A 16,764-nucleotide genomic window follows, 5' to 3' on the forward strand; every position below is an offset into this window, starting at 1 on the left:
GTTGGTCATCAGTCAGTGAATGTTGTTGGGATGGTACATTGTATTTAATTAAAAAAAAAGTTGGACACAGTAGTCACTGTGTGTGTGTGTGTGTGACAGACATGATGGGTATGAAGCGCATGATGGAGAAGCTGGGCGTTCCGAAGACGCACCTGGAGATGAAGAAGATGATCTCGGAGGTGACGGGAGGCGTCAGTGACACCATCAACTACCGCGACTTCGTCAAGATGATGCTGGGCAAGAGATCTGCCGTGCTCAAACTGTGAGTCTGATGGTCTGTGTGTGTGTGTGTGTTAGTGAGAGGAAGAGAGAGTGTGTAAGTGTACTTTGTAAAAAGTATATTTTGAATGAGGGAAGGGATTAATGTAATTTTAGGTCTTTGAAGGAAATACCATTTGCTTCCATTTGCAAGTATCTTTTGAATGGGGGAAAGCATTCATTTCATTTTAGGTCTTTGAAGAAAATACCATTTGCTTCCATTTGCAAGTGTGTGAATTTTAGGAAGACTGTGTAAGTTGTCCCTGTTTGTGAGTGTGTGAAGAGGCTGACTATTAGTGTGTGTGTGAGAGAGTGTTGAACAAAGAGAAAGTGTGTTTGTATCAGTAACTTTTCCGTGTGTGTGTGTGTGTCAGTGACTGTTGAAAAGACAGCTGTTGCACATATCAGTGCCAAATTGCTGCTCTCACACCTGTTGTTTTCCCTTCCTCGAGAGAGAGAGAGAGTGTGTGTGTGTGTGTGTGGCATCAGCGTCTCTACAGCATGATCGGCGCCACAGGGGTTAACTTGTGATGTCACCCCTGCTCACCACATGGTCACTCCTGTCTGTGTCCATGGTTACATAACCCCCCCCACACACACACACACACACACACACACACCCCACCCAACCCGACTCCACTTCGATTGTGCAGACACCAGATGCAGTGTGTGTCTGTGTATATCTGTGTGTGTGTGAGCGAGGGAGAGAATGTATGTAGTTGTGTGTGTGTGTGTGTGTGTGTGCGTGTGCATGCACGTACTGTATATGCCAAAATTTGTGTGCATGTTTTCATTTGTGTGTGTGGTTACATGCTCCTGTGTCTGTGTGTGTGTGTGTGTGTGTGTATGTGTGTGTGTGTGCGTGCACCCTCACACTCTTATGTGTATGCTCACAAGTGTGCACTGCAGTGTGTGTGTGTGAGGGAGAGAGAAGATGTAGCGCACTCAGTAAGGGACCCACTTAGCAGTGCTGAAATAAAAGTGCTCTAGTTTGGTGGTGAGTAGGTTTCCCTTATAGCCAAACCCAGAGAGGGACAGCAGGACTCGCTACCAGGCTGTGGTCCTGCAGGAACGCTACCAGGCTGTGGTCCTGCAGGAACGCTACCAGGCTGTGGCTCTGCAGGACTCATCAGCTGGAGACTGGCTGCTGCACCCCACACTATAGAAAGTCAATGCCGCACCGTTACATAAGATCTGAACTGAAGAGTAATTTCAGGACATCTGTTTCCAGATGTATGTATGCACATGTAGTTATGTATGTATGGTATATGAACCGTATGTATGTTGTACGTGGGTATTGATATATGTATGTATGTTATGGGGATGGTTCTCAGCATTTGCGTTTGTCCAAAGAAATGCACAACAATAGCGATAGACATCATCAAGAATGTGCAGTTCAAAGTAGTCATATAGCTTCCATAAAAAAATACTCATAGTTATAGACTAAATCATTTTAACAGAATAGTAATAATAACAAATGAAAATAATAACAACAACAACCATAAACACATACAAACCGTGACTGCAAAGAGAACTAATTAGTTAGATATAAGGTAAACAAATTTGAAAATGTATGTATGTGTGTGTAAAAAACTAAAGTTAGAGAGTGGCATCAATGTGACCTACTTTAATTTCCGGAGTGACGAGTAGTTTATCTAAATGACTTTTTCATGTCATAATGAGGTTCTCTGTGCTTTAAAATAGCTGTGAAGTAAATGAGTGCATCTGAATAAGGATGTGCTGGTTGGACTTGACTGAAGCTTTTTTCCTTTTTGCCTTTTCAGTGGGGTAGAGTCAGAGTTTTTATCAGGGATTTGCTAGGGAGTGATGCTAAATCGGTCATGAAGATGGAGATGTTGGCAGTCTTTGAGAAGAATCTTAGGCCTACAGAGATGCACGCACACACACACACACACACACACACACACACACACAGATCATAAGTTGTAGCTATTCGTTCAAAAGCTTAAAAAATATACTCCAAACATGCCCAACGCCTGTGTATGTGTGTGTGTTTGTGTTTGTTTGCTGCAAACTCACTAGCATGTGACATGGAGTCTCCAGAATAAGTAATTTCCATGGCCCCTTGCCTGAACAAATCCTCATCTAATCCTTCAAACTGATCACAGAGCAAAAGAGCAGTTTATTTTGCCCTCTCTCTCTCTTTGTGCGTTTAAACATATTCCACCAAATGTATTGAAAGAAGATGAGGCTTGTGCGTGTGTCTGCATGCATAGTGTTTTGTCACAGCTTTGTTGCATTACTGAAAGTAGACAAGTTATCTGGTAACAATCTCAATTGAGCCCTAAGCTAACAACCCAACTAAGCATGCCCCACTCCTAAACACAAACAAACACACACACACACACACACACACACACACAGAGAGAGAGAGAGAGAGAGAGAGAGAGACGTGTGCACACTCACAGCAATAAAAAAGCTGATTACTGGCTTATGAAATTAATGGATGGTTTGGAGGATTTAGTTGTCAATCATTTATAGTTGTGACTGAACGGCTGATCTGGACAACTGGACACTGTGTGTGTGTGTGCACCCGCTATTAATGTGTATATTTAGCAGTATTCAGTGATTATGGCATTGATGCATATATTTATGAATTTATTATGGCATTAATGCATATTTTTTGAGAACACATTTAGTGTATGTAAAGCAACATTTTGAGTTTGGGGTGAATATTAGCAGTGTGAGTAGGGTTGACATTATACATATTTTATTAAATCTGAATTCTCACTGTCGTAGAAACTGGTGTGTGTGTGTGTGTGTGTTTTTTCCACTGCAGACTTTAGTTGTTCTCATCTTTCTGTTAGCTACTCTCAGCTTTCTGTTCTTTCTCCTTACTGGAGGATTCTCATTGGACTTCACTGACCCCGTTTTGACCACACACACACACACACTCAGCGTTGACTTTGAGAGACCTTGCACCAACTTGACACACACACACACACATACATACATACATACATACATACATACATACATACATACATACATACATACATACATACATACACTACCAGTCAAACATTTGGACACAGCTACTTATTTGTATAAATGAGTAGCTCTGTCCAAACTTTCGACTGGTAGTGTATGTACATACATACATATATGTGTATACACACACACACACACACACACACAGTGGAGTTGTTATCTTGCCCTCCAAGTTCCCTCTCTCCTACTGCATTCCTCTGCCCACTCCTCCATTTCAAGACTCATCTCACACACACACACACACACACACACAGGCTTAGTCACCAGGCTCTGAGAGCGAGGGAGTTAGGGAGAATAGGACGGAGAGAGAGAACTTAAGAGAGACAGACACCGAAACTGAGAAAGAAAGGTGATAAGAAGTGATCTCTGGTTCTTTCTCGTCTCTTGACTGCTAATTGCCTCGCCCTGTAAAAAAATCATCTCCAAACTCTTCACCTCCTTTTACAGTTTCTCTAGCACTCTATCATACTCATCCTCCTGGCTTTCACACACTCGCACTCTCCATCTCCCTCTCTCTCTGGCCCCACTCACCCCCCACGCCCCCATTCTCTTCAGCTGCTAATGTATGCATTTGTGTGTGTGTGTGTGTGTGTGTGTGTGTGTGTGTGTGCGCTGTCTGTTGGCAAGGGAAACTTCAGCAGCATTCTGTTCTTCTGTTTCTTTATCCCAGGGAGAGAAAGAGAAAAAAAATTTCACTGGTTGGACAAAAAACAGACCTCACTTTCTCTCACACTCTGTCTATCTCTCTCTCTCTCCTTCTCCCTTTATCCTTTACTTCCATTTGTTTATCTTAGACTTTGTCTCCATCTCTCACCTCTCTCTCCCTCTGTCTGTCTCTCACTCTTTCTTTCATTTCATTGGCTCCTGCTCTGTAGTTTTCTCCTTATCCGTCTCTCTCTCACTATCCTCCCTTCTCTCTCTTTCTCTTTCTCTTTCTCTTTCTTCTGGCCTGCTCTAGAGGAGTTGGCAGTTATCGGTCACAGCAGCTGGGCGTCAGTTACTCTAAAGTAACGTCTGGTTGGGTGGCATTGCTCTCAGCCTGCTGGGTCAGTTAGAGCTAATTACTTACGCACACACTACACTACACTTTCACACGCCCACACATGTGCGCACACACACACACATTACACACACAGACACACACACACACACAGAACACTTGAGATTTCGAACAATTTGAAGGTAATAGGCTCTATGCACAACTGATGCTGTACATAGTAGGCTATGACAGAAAATTACAGATTACTGACCTGTCAGTTTTAATATGGTAGGCTATTGCTAGTTGAACAAAATAGCTAAAGTTATCTAACCAGAGGTCTCGAAGACAATGACTATAGAAAAGAGCCATATCTGCCAATGTATTATGTAAACAGGAAGTTGATCTGCCAGTATAAGCAAATCTAAAATGGAGTCGTGCATAGAGTGCATTGTGTAAAAATAATTGTTTGACATCAACAGCAACACTTCGTTTAGCTGTATACTATATTGTTTGCTAAGAGTTACCTCTTCTGTTACCAAGTTCACAGAGAACTCAAAGCAATTTTTTTTTAACCTATTCGCAAACGTTTGTCTTTGTTTGTGCTTAATCATGTAACAAACACACACATACACAAAGCCAGACCTACACAGCCACACACACACCGAGAAATGGCCAGACCCGTGACTGGGTTGTGTGAGTAACACCAGTTGTGGATCTGATATATTGATTAGTTCATGTGCTAAAGGCAGTGGACATTGTGGTACATGCCTGCATGCATGCACGCACGCATGTACATACACACTCATACACACACACACGCATGCACATTCACATACACACATGGCAAAACAAAACACATTGTCACACTACATTATGTGACCGATGTAATGCTCTTAAACACACTTTCTAACACACACACACACACACACACACACTAATCATATTTGCAGATAAGGTGAAGTACTTATATAATGTAGTGAGAACACACTATAGCTGTAGGGAAAGTTGGGTCCAAACTAGTGCATCACCCTCCTTCTGATTTCACTGTAGTTCTGTCTCCAGTCAACATACTCACAGCTTAACAGTGTGCCAGCACCATTCATGCACACACACACATGTGTGTGTGTGTGTGTGTGTGTGAGGGCTCCTTAAGGGTGAGAGCGGTGACCTCCTTTCTCTGGTAGATAATCCGGGACTTCAGGCAGGAACCCTGCAGTGCTGGCCCCAGCTCACTCAGCATATTGGAACTTAAAACAGGAAGCTCAGCTGTGGGGTGGGGGAGTTGAATTGTGGGTAAAGTAGTTTTTCAGGGCAGTGTGGGATAACAAATGCGATGAATTGTGGGACATAATGTGCAGAGTTTTGGTGAACCTGTGTGTGCTTGATTATATTGACTGGTGTGAATAAGAACTTTGGTGTGTGTATGTGTGTGTGGTCACTTGTGTGTGCTTGTTAAGGGCTTATCAGGGCTTTGCAAAGGTTTACCAGAAATGGAAAGCAAGACGTCAGCTCTGAATAGACCTGTCTTCTCTCTCTTGCTCTCTCTCACTTACTCACTCAGTCACTCACACTCTCTCTCTCCCTCTCTCTTCCTTTCTCTCTTCCTCTCTGTATCCCTCTTTTGTTTCTCCTTTATGTTCTGCTCACTTTCTCCCTTTTCTTTTCCTCTCCTTACTAATCACAGTTGTGTTCTCTGCTTTGTTTTTTCATCAAACACAATGTCAGTCTGACTCATGTTTCACCTTCTGCCTCTATCCCTCTCTCTCTCTCTCTCTCTCTCTCTAGCTCTCTATTCCCCTCTCTCTCTCTTTCTATCTCTATGCTCTCTATCCTCCCTCCCTCTCTCTCTCTTTCTATCTCTATCTTTCTCTCTCTCTCTATCTATCCTCTCTATCTCTATCTCTCTATCCCCTCTCTCTCTCTCTCTCTGTCTATCTCTCTCTGTCACTCTGTTCTCTCACTCTAATCCTCTTGTTTGACTCAGTGGGTTGCCGAGCTGATCTGTCTGCTTCGGTTCTCCTCAGTCAGTAGTCGCCTCTCAGCTGCTGCCTCCTGTTTGTACCTTTTTTGCGCAGGAAGCCACCCTTACACTGCCAACTGGCACCACAATCGTCAGCTTCTCCAGTTCGGGACTGTTCGGGACCAGTCAACAACCAAGACAAATTAACATTATGCAACATCATTCGGAATACAATAGAAATGTGCAATTGTCTCAAGACTGCCACAAGCTGCACCCTGTAAATCTGAAGACAAATTAAATCAATCTCTCTCTCTCCCTCTCTCTCCCTCTCTCTCTCCCTCTCTCTCTCTCAGGGTGATGATATTTGAGGACAAGGCCAACGGTGCCAGCGCTAAACCCAGCGGTCCATCCAATGGTCCACCACCCAAACGAGACATCGCCAGCCTACCTTAGACCAGAGGACTAGTGGCTTCCTGATCTGGACCCGCCCTAACCCTCGCACCCAAACCACAACATGTACATAGCCTTACCCAGCATCCTTTGCTCCAGTGGAAGCTCAGTGGCTCGGAAGAGAGCAAAGATGAAAAATCACAAACAAAAACAAATAGAAGGAAAAAAAATCTATCTATATATTTGCTGTGAAGACATAATGCCGCAAAGTAGCTTTTTTACGAAGAAAAAAACTCAGTGTATATATTTATATAAAATGGTGACGGCAATTCTGGTGTTTCTAATTAGCGTTTGCACCCCTTAATGAAGTAACTAAGTCGTTTTTTAAGATGATGGTCCAGTAATGTATCTGTTAGTGGCGTGGCTGCTACATCCAACATTAATGCTCTTAGTAGTATAACATAAAATGTTTTTTAAGTGTAGTTTAGATGTCTGGGCTGAATAACTTTTACCCAATTCCTAAGAGAAACGCAACGATTGTGGCGTTTACAATTGTAAGTTACGGGAGTGTGTGATGTTAAATTGTTATGCTTTTTATTATTGTTGTTATTCACATGCGATTGGTTGAGCTTGCCACGCAGACGTAGCTTGACCTATGAAGTATAAACTCTGAAGAGCACAGTAACCTTAGGAGCTAAGGTTTCATCTAATCATGTGAGCTCTGTGTTGTGTGATGTCATGAAGGTTTAAGAGGGGCAGATGTTAACTACAATTCTAATTCCATTTTGTCACAAAGGCTGTCACCATGGTTGTTAGCGCAGAGTGGTTAATATCTCCATTTCTTTATTCCAAACAGTGTGGAATTTTTTGTAATCTGTCAAGTAGGCTAGTCTTTGAAGAGAACTGTGGTGGAAGTCTTTTACCTTTACCTAATTGTCTTGTGTACCCATAATAGTACTGTGAGGTTTTTTTTATGGTGGCGGTTGTCATGGTGGGTATGTGATGTGAGCTAGACAATCGTCTTATATCCTCCTGAGATGTGAATCCTGAGAGGGGCGCTCTGAGACCCGCTGGAACTCTCTCGCTCTCCAGAGAGAGAGAGAGAGAGAGAGAGGGAGGAAGGGGAAAAGGCCAAACCGAGCTGCTTATTTCTGCTGGTCTGCTTTAGTGCAGGGGAAAGGGATGAAGTGGAGAACCGTGCGTTAGAGTTTGAGGCTTGCCTAAGGCCACATTCCACACCGCTTAGTTTGGCTCCAGCAGCTCTTCTCTCTCTCTCCTCCCTCGTTCACCCTCTCCTCTCCGACTATTCTTTCCTGTCTTCCTCAGCACGTGACGTACCCCAGAGTTTGACCCGAGTCGGGCTGGTTGTGTGTGTGTTTGTGTGTGTGTGTCTACGTGATCACAGCACAGGTAGTCAAGTTGAATACTGAAGCACAAATGTACAGTAAGCCTTTTTCTCTGTTTGCAATGCATGTTGGTTAATGGGACCCCTACAGTAAGCGTGCTAATTCCTCACCGTTTCAGGCCCGCCAGATTACCCGAGCAGGTGATTTCTGCTCAGTGTTGTGACCGAGATTAACGTTAGCTGACGATTTACGCTTGCCATTATTTTCCGGAGCGATCCAAGCTTCCTTGCTAGAAAAACTGGGGCCAGCTCTTCTCCAAGTCCAAGGTCCCCCTCAAGTTAACAAGAGGATGAGACTGAGTTCCGAACATAGAAACTTTGGTTTTTGATGGTTTTCATTTATCCTTCCATTCCTGAAACCTGAAGGATTCTCTCTTAGAATACGAATCGGTTCTCATTTAGCTCAAGTTTCTCAAAATTCCGTAACTCGTCTTTTAGGTCCCTCAGAGAGTTGAAGCCAGGTGTTGGGGCGGAGGCTCCTGTCATTCACTTCTTCAGGTCCAGCCCACTGAACGCTACCTTTCCCCATGTAAGACTCCATCAGGTGCTGCCACCTCTGCTGCTGCTACTGCTGCTTAGCCAGGCTAGCCTGGGCCTCAGTGTCCGAAATCAGCTTGAACTCACTCTCCTTCCAAGTGCCTATCAGTGAGGGTAGGAATGGGGGAGGCGTTTCCCTGGGGGTGGGGTGGGGGGAGGGTCAGAAGCACTCCTAGGGGAAAAGAAGGGTCAGTCCTGGTCCTCTGAGATTCTCAGTTCAGCAAAGCATGTATATAACGGTCCCTCTGGGTGTGGTCTGTCCCCTGTAGGTGTAGGGATGTGTGTGTGTCTGTGTGTGTGTGTGTGTGTGTGTGCTCTTTGGGTTTGTTGACACACTCAGTGTGCATGTTTATGGGAATGTGTGTATCTTTACAGTTGCCTGGTGCTTCATTTTATAAATCCCTCAGTGACGTTTGGAAGGTGAACTTTCAGTCAGATGAGCATTTCCCAGCATCCCCTCTTGCCATCCTCACGAGTCCGTTTCACTGACGTTCCGTTGTACTCTGACCTCGTTCTGTTGCTCTCTTAAGATGGCACCAAAGAACCATTCAGGGTTCTTTACTGGGCCATCTGCACCAGTAGAACGTAGAACACCATCCAGTCATGAAACATGCATGTCATGCTGAGGTATCGGCTGACTGGAACCAATTCATGTCGGTTCTGACACGTCTGGGTCTGGGTTGGATGTGGGCCGGAGTCGGCCCAGAATTGGGCTGATGTCTGAGCGACGTCCGGCTCTCCTGTCCCACCTTCCCTCGCGTTTCACAGGTGTGCGTTTCCTAATCTAGATGATGGCGCACCCTAGAAGATGTTCCGAGGCTCATCTGGCAGACCTGCGGTGTAGATCTGGCCCGTGCCGGTACGCTCCAGGGTCTGTGTCTGGTCACGCGGCGTGAGCCCCGGAGCCGTGTTCCGTGTTCCGTGTTCCTCCTTCCCTGCAGGCCTGGGGACGGACGGACAGACAGACAGAGAGAATGCAGAACAGAACGGGCCCATGACCCGTTACACTGTCAGCCTCGGTCAGGTCCCCCAGGAACCTCAAACTCATTAGACTCAAGGGGGAGGGGGGGGGCACCTATCAGGCAGGGTTTGTGTGTTTGTGTGTGTGTGTGTGTGTAGCAGTCGTTCTGCTCTGTGCCTCTGTGTGTGTGTGTGTGCGCGTGTGAAATTTGTATTTTACTTTCTCACTTGTGTTGAAGCATTAAAAGCATAAGGTTAGCTATACTGCTATAGCTGAAGCACATGAGTAATTTATTAGTGCGCATTTATTAACATGTATTTTCATTTGTCACTAGTGCTGCCATTTTTAATATTATCATTACCTGTATTGTTATATCTAGATGGATGTTTTATCACCTGTAAGACATTAAAATACTGTTGTTTTATTGTTTTGTTTGTTTTTTTGCAAGCACCAAAGGAAATAAAGTTGTTATTGTTACACCGATGACATTTGTGATGACTGTCCGTCTGTGTGTGTGTGTGTGTGTGTGTATTTTTGATGGGGTTTTGGTCTTTTGATTGTGTTCTGATTTTCCAACTGGGGTGTTAAAATTCAGCCATTTTCAATGTTTGCTTTTCATCTCTCCCTCTGAATCAAATATTAACACCCTTCTTTATTCACACATTTTTAACCTCAATCTTCAGGCGAGAGTAACTCCTCCCTTAAATATTTCATCCCAGAGACCTTTCCTGACTGTTTTTCTCATTCTATTGAAACGGCTGATTGACTTGTGTAGCCTTGTATCTGGATAACGTTTCATAACCATTCAGTCACATAATCTTTTTTAACTCCAGTGAAACAGTTGGTTTACTTTTGTAGCCTTGTATCCGGATTACGCTTCATAATCATTCTCTCTCATGCATTCCCAGTCTGACTCAAAAGTACATCTTCAAGGCATGAACTAGGAATCCTAGGTCACCCCCTTATGTGCCAGATGCTAAAAATACCCAGCATACCGCAGGGCTGCAGAGAGCCGGTCCTCCAGCAGGGCCCTGGCACTCAGTCAGGCCAGATGCACTGATTGGGGCAATAAATAAATGAGAACTGCCCCAAGGGAGGGGAGCAGTGAGCCACCTACCCCCAAGGGTGGCCACCAGTGAGTGAGGAACATACGGAGCCGGGGTACTAACCCAGTTTCCTTCTCTCTCCCTCTCTCTTTCTCTGTGCTTCTCTCTATCTCTTGCTCATAAACACGTTGACACACGTGAATATTATTCAGGAGGGCACACCACCACCACCACAACCCCCACCCAGGAGAATTAGCACACAGACTACAAATGGTGGCCATGTTTGTAGACTAGAGCATGTGTGTGTATGTTTAATTTATACAAACATGGCATGTGCTGCTGAGATGGTCTTTCCCTTCGTGCCTTATAGGCTCATTCACAAACTACCCTTAATCTGTGTCGTTACAGCACGGGTGAGTGAAGATGTGTGTCAGTGAACGTGATATTTGGCATACCCTTTTGTGTATGCTTTTGTGTGTGTGTGTGTGTGCAGATGGGATTTTTATGTGCCTACTCATGCTCACATAAGTGTGTGGACTGGATGCACATTGCTGAATGAGTACACACACACTCACATGCACACACACACACACTCACTCACTCACATGCACATTTTGAGTTCTCGTAGAGATTGGCCGACATGGAGATTCAGCAACTCAAGGCTTCTCAATCAGCCCTGGATCAGGCAAAGACACCAGTGTGTTGTTTCAGCTGTAAACCAGAGACCAAGGCAGCTGTGGGCCCAGAGATTTCCGTGGAAGCTGAGCATGTGTGTGTGTATGTGTGTGTTGGTTGGAGGGGGGGGGGGGGGGGTTGTTGTGGATGGAGAGGAGTGGGGGAGCAAACAGCACTTAAGCAGCGTTACCCCCCAGAGACACAGTAGATCGGCAATGGAGGAGCACTCAAACAAGCTTGTTAACGAGCTCCAACATCACATCAGGCCACAATTAAATGCAATTCACTGATGCCCGCACTGCACAGAATGTGGCCTTCGCTAGATCTGGTATGGCAGATTTTATGTTACCTTTTTTTGGTCTATTTTTGTTTTTGTATCCAAACGGACCCACAATCTGCAGTCACCTTTGAGGTCATGTGAAGGTCATGAGGTCATGTGAAAGTCACTTCACTCAAGCCATTTCACTCGCGGTGAAAATGTTTCTCTTTCCCAGGATACATTTCTTACAGTGTCCATTTTGTTATTTTTACATTGACACTTCCTCATTGTCCTTCCCTCTTTTATGTTCTTGATAAAGCTGGAGAGATTTGGAGCTGAGATCACAGATGTGTTTGATCTTAAAAGAAAATGCGTCTTTGTTTTGCTTCGACTGAAATCCTGGAACAGAGGGACTAGGCTGTATGATGTCTGATTTCCTGTGTGTGTGCTTGTCATTAACTTTGAAGTGCGTAACTTGTTTTAGTTTTAGACATTGTGTGTGTGTGTGTGTGTGAGTGAGAGAGAGAGAGAGAGAGAGAGTGTGTGTGTGTGTGTGTGCGTGTGAAGAGAGTGACTGTGCGTGTGAGAGTAGCTTATTCGACTGTGTGTGTGTATATGTGTGTGTATGGATAGACTGTGCAAGAGTGAGAGTAGCCTATATGACTGTGTTTGTGTGTATGTGTGTGGATAGAGTTGAGTGGAGTGGAGTGATTTGTGCAAGAGTGAGAGCATATGACGTGTGGAGAGGATAGAGAATTGTGGATAGAGAGTAACTGTGTGAGAGAGAGAGTAGCCTATGCGAGTGTGTGTGTGCGCGTGTGCGTGTGTGTGTGTGTGTGTGTGTGTGGATAGAGTGACTGTGCGTGTGGGTGCCTGTGTGACTGTGTGTAAGCAGCATGAGAAAGGGGTGGGGTGATGAGTGATTACGTAGCTTGCTTTGGTCAACTGTCCAGTCGCAGGTGTTTGCACATGTGATCCCACTCAACTGTTGTCCTCTCTCTTCGTCTCCCTCACACACACACACACACACACACACACACACACACACACACACACACACACACACACACACACACACAGTAAGCCTAGTTCTATTTTAACAAGCTTTGAATTACATCAGGTTGGGAGACACCAGGTGGAAATTAGCAGTCACTGACTGTAAAGGAATGGACTGATCACAAACAAACCAGGAAGTGAAGTCATGTGTCAACCGATGATTGAATCTATCTGAGTGAGGCCAGTGATTTCAGAGCAGGAATGGAACAAGCTATAACTGATTTGTAGGCTACATTATGAAGCTTGGTTATACAAATATAATTCAATTAACAATTGCACACATGATATAAATATAAATATATCTAACATGTGCACACATATATAATTATCAGTTAACATTGCGAAAGAACACCTCAATAAAAGCTTTAATTCAACCTAGTCATGACTGTCGTTTTATCGCCATCTACTGGCGAATAGGGAAACTGTGCCAAAGCATTAATATCTGTCTACAGAGCCATAGGCAGTCAGTCTGCATTGCCATCTGCTGGTTGCACGAATGGCAGATTCAAAATTGAGTTTGGCCTATGCCACACAAGAATTCTGAAACATCCAGAGATGTAAAAGACCAGCTTCAGAAAGTAAAATTCCTGCCATGTAGTGTCACTGGAAAGAGAGGACTAAGCAACACAACAACCAAAATGTCTGCATGGTTACAGTAGCTTGGGTGAACCCAGACAAACTGATAAGTAGGCTAAATTGGAATTTGCTGTGCAGGTCAGTCTGGAAAGGATCCCATTTACGCCCGTCTCCGAATCACCAAAAGCCCAGGATCCAATCACAATCGCATGCATTCGACACAACCAATAGTGCTGTACAGTTAACTCTGTCTTCATTATTTTGTCCAGGGTTGACAACAGGAAATGCTTCTGACAGTTGTATGTAAATCATAATAAGGGGCATAGTTTTAAACCTCAAAAAGTGTTCAATGTAGATTGCACCCCAGGCCCTTCAATTCATTGACAAATGTTGTCACTTCAGAAATCAGTTTTTTTCCCCACTAACACACCAGTCACATTTCAGTTGTAGCTGATTGATGCTAATGTAACTGTGATACCACAGATAGTAAAAAAAGACAGTAGGCCTATAAATACACAGTAGGTAAGGTTTATTTAATCCTCATACATTTATGCTTGTGCTGAGTACTTCATAAGACAAATCAGGCAAATCAGCCAGTAAATATATTTTAAACCAATTAAATTTGCAAAGTGTAATGGCTAGCAGACCAATAACACTGTGTTTAAAGGTGCCATGTGTAAGAATTGAGGTAAAAATATCCAAAAAATGAGCTACACGCATCAAAATAATGAGAAGAAATAAGGGCGATGTTGTCATTAAAAAAATGACAAGGTATAGTGCTGCAGAGATATCAACCTGAATTAGCATGCTAAATTACTAGCCACTGCCCGACAGGTGGCATAATACCAGTTTCGGCCATGTGAGGCGGTATGCGGGCAACATAACTGCCAGCCAAACTGCAATACACGTGTCTCAGTTGTTACTCTAGGGTAGACCATCTCACTTTCTGGAGGTATACTGCCCCATCTTTTATGGAATGTGGAGTATGAATTGATTTTTTGGCAGACATTACATATGGCACCTTTATAGCACTGATGTAAGCTACCTAGCATATTATGACACCCTAGCAAGGCTGATATCCACAGGGATTGGGTCAATAATCCTCTTTGCTGTCTCCAAACTGGGGGAGTGGGGGCTCAGGGCTCCGATCGTCATCTTCGAACTCTTGAAACTGGGAAGTAACTGGCTCCATTCTCTCCTCTAGGTACTGCGCCACCGCATTCTCCTCCTCCAACTCCAGACGATCTTCCTTTTCCTCCAGGCGATCTTCCTCCTCCTCTTCCTCATCCGGGCGGTACTCCTCCTTTTCCTCCTCCAGTTCCAGACGGTCCTTCTCCTCCTCCATCCCCACTTCCCCGTTGTTCTCCTCGTCCTCCTCCTCCAGGTGATCCCCCTCCTCCATTTCCTCTTCCTCCACCAGGTGATCGTCCTCCTCCTCCTCCTTTTTCTCCTCCAGCTCCAGCTCCATCCTGGCCTTCTTCTCCAGATCCTCCTCCACCTCCCGCTTCAGCCAATCCTCCAGCTTCTTCAGCCAATCCACCTTCCTCTCTAGGCGATCCTGGTGCAGCAGTGGCACCCGCCGGGCGCCCGGCGCTTCCATGTGCACCTCAGGTGCGGCCACTGCATGTCCCTTATAAGCTGCAGGTTTACCTGAGAATGACAGCGTCCTTAAGTCAGCTTGACTGTTTTTGCCATTTGAATATTGGGTGAGAAATTGAATTCAACATATGCAAATTCCATCTGGCACGGCACCTCTCTTCACCGTATAAATCTAGCTTTTGAGTGTAAGATAATTCCATCTGAGGTTTTCATCTCAGAGATGGTCTTGCTTTATAGAGGGAAATAATTGAAATGAGAACTATACCTTTAGTGCCTATATAAAAAGTATACATCCCCCTAGATATTTCCCCTTTTGCTTTTATGAATGGAATGTACATCAATTTAATTGAAAGCACATTTCTACAAAGTAATGTTAACTAAAAATGAATAATGCAAAATAGTGACTACGACTTGGGAGAAGATTTACTTTCCAGCTAGACAATGAGCCGAAGCTGTTCACACCTGATCCCCTTTGAGTAGATTGAGTAGTTTTGCAAAGAAAAATTGAGTAAAATTGCAAGATGTGCAAGACTAATTGAGACCTATCCACGCAGACTCCATGCTTTAATTGTGGCCAAAAGTGCATCTAAATGCTGACTCGAAGAGAGTGAATATTTATCCAATCAATTATTTTGCATTAAATCTTTTTAGGTAATTAACATTACTTTGTAGAAATGTGCTTTCACTTTGACATTGTATTGCATTTGTAAATTATTGTAGATAAAGACCAAATTAAATTTATCAAGATTCCATTTATAAAAACAGTAAAAGGGGACATATCCAAGGGGGGGGGGGGTGAATACTTTTTATAGCAGTGTATTGTTAATAAACTACAAGAAAAGGTAACTAACATTGGAGATATGATGATTATTATTGGCATATGTTCACCAGCACAACCATTTTTACTATTGCAGATATTTACCTATGTTTTTGTAACCTCTGACAGAATATAAAACAGAGCTACATATGTCAGAGCAATACAGTGTGAATTCTGTGAAAGGATACACTGAAATATTTCATCTTCAAATAATATATTTGATTAAAGATATCATAACAAAAATAAATAAATAAATAAATAATAATAATAATGTCTGAAAGGTGTTGTCAACAAATTCAACAAGTTAACATGTAGATTCTATCTCACAAAACATGCTATCGATGCCCAAAATGTGTTACTTTGAATCCAGACATTGAAAGAGGAATGAGCCTTTGTGTAATTGAAGTGAGTGACAGATTATTCACCTGCAGAAGGGATCACCAACAGCATCAGCATGAGAATGGGTCTTTGCCAAGCCATATCAGGTGAGCTGAGCTTCTCTGGGTTACTCTTCTGTAGTTCTTTGGTTATTTGTTCCCTTCTCGTGCTGGTGATGGTCTGAGAACCTCTAGCCCTACGAATACATCTGAATACAGCGAGGGGGTTATATAGCTGAGAACATTTCTGCTGTTGTTTCTCAGGCGCACAGGAAGTGAAGTGGGTCAACCACACACCATCAGATGACACATTTTCTCTAGACTGGCGAGCCATTTAAAACCCCTTTAGCTTTCCCAGAGCTAACATGTGTGTTCTCTCACATACATTTCTGAAACACAGGCACATACACAAACATTTTATCTCTGCAAATGCTAAGAGTAGCCATTATTGTTTCCTGTCATAGAAATGCCTTTACCTTTTTAGGACAAATCCCAACTGTTATGAGATATGAAAGCTTGAAGCATTGACATTGTCCCCCAAAAAGAGCATCCCCAGGCCAATGAGGAGTATTGCAGCGGTTGTTTGCATATGACAAATATTTACATAATGACATTCTTCAGGTTATTTTCATTGTAGCAGGTTGGTTGAAGATTAGTATGAGTGGGGTAAAATGAACAGTGGGTGTAGGTGTCAACGTCCTCCACCATACAGGCTGACAAACACAGACACATTAAATTGCCTAATGTAGGACTAGTGGTTCCCATGGTTGGACCATTCCTAGCCTAGGTGTAATATTTAACCTGTCTGTAACCAAATAGGCACAGATATCAAATGGAAGAAGCATAAGTAACTGGTA

At 43.7% G+C, this 16,764-nt stretch overlaps 2 protein-coding genes across 2 annotated transcripts in view; one reads left to right on the top strand and one right to left on the bottom strand.

Moving 5' to 3' along the window:
• The window catches only part of aif1l (allograft inflammatory factor 1-like), a 19,297-nt gene extending 9,312 nt beyond the window's left edge, over positions 1 to 9,985 (top strand). Inside the window, exons 5-6 of the mRNA XM_076283986.1 lie at positions 100 to 262; positions 6,563 to 9,985. Coding sequence (XP_076140101.1) covers positions 100 to 262; positions 6,563 to 6,662 — 263 coding nt within the window. The 3' untranslated portion in view covers positions 6,663 to 9,985. The remainder of the gene's footprint in view (positions 1 to 99; positions 263 to 6,562) is intronic.
• A 3,641-nt stretch (positions 9,986 to 13,626) lies between these two features.
• Positions 13,627 to 16,147, bottom strand: LOC143122429 (uncharacterized). Its single transcript, XM_076283223.1, has 2 exons — positions 15,956 to 16,147; positions 13,627 to 14,764 (listed from the first exon to the last, which is right to left on the bottom strand). The coding sequence occupies exons 1-2, from the start codon at positions 16,008 to 16,010 to the stop codon at positions 14,208 to 14,210; spliced, it is 612 nt and encodes a 203-aa protein (XP_076139338.1). The 5' UTR covers positions 16,011 to 16,147; the 3' UTR covers positions 13,627 to 14,207.
• Between the last annotated feature and the right edge of the window lie 617 nt (positions 16,148 to 16,764).

Source organism: Alosa pseudoharengus, unplaced genomic scaffold (genome assembly GCF_046254945.1).
Source record: "Alosa pseudoharengus isolate Yale_2024_CS ecotype anadromous, Long Island Sound unplaced genomic scaffold, YU_APseudo_1.1 YU_APseudo_1.1_scf_14, whole genome shotgun sequence".
NCBI classification, from domain to species: domain Eukaryota; kingdom Metazoa; phylum Chordata; class Actinopteri; order Clupeiformes; family Clupeidae; genus Alosa; species Alosa pseudoharengus.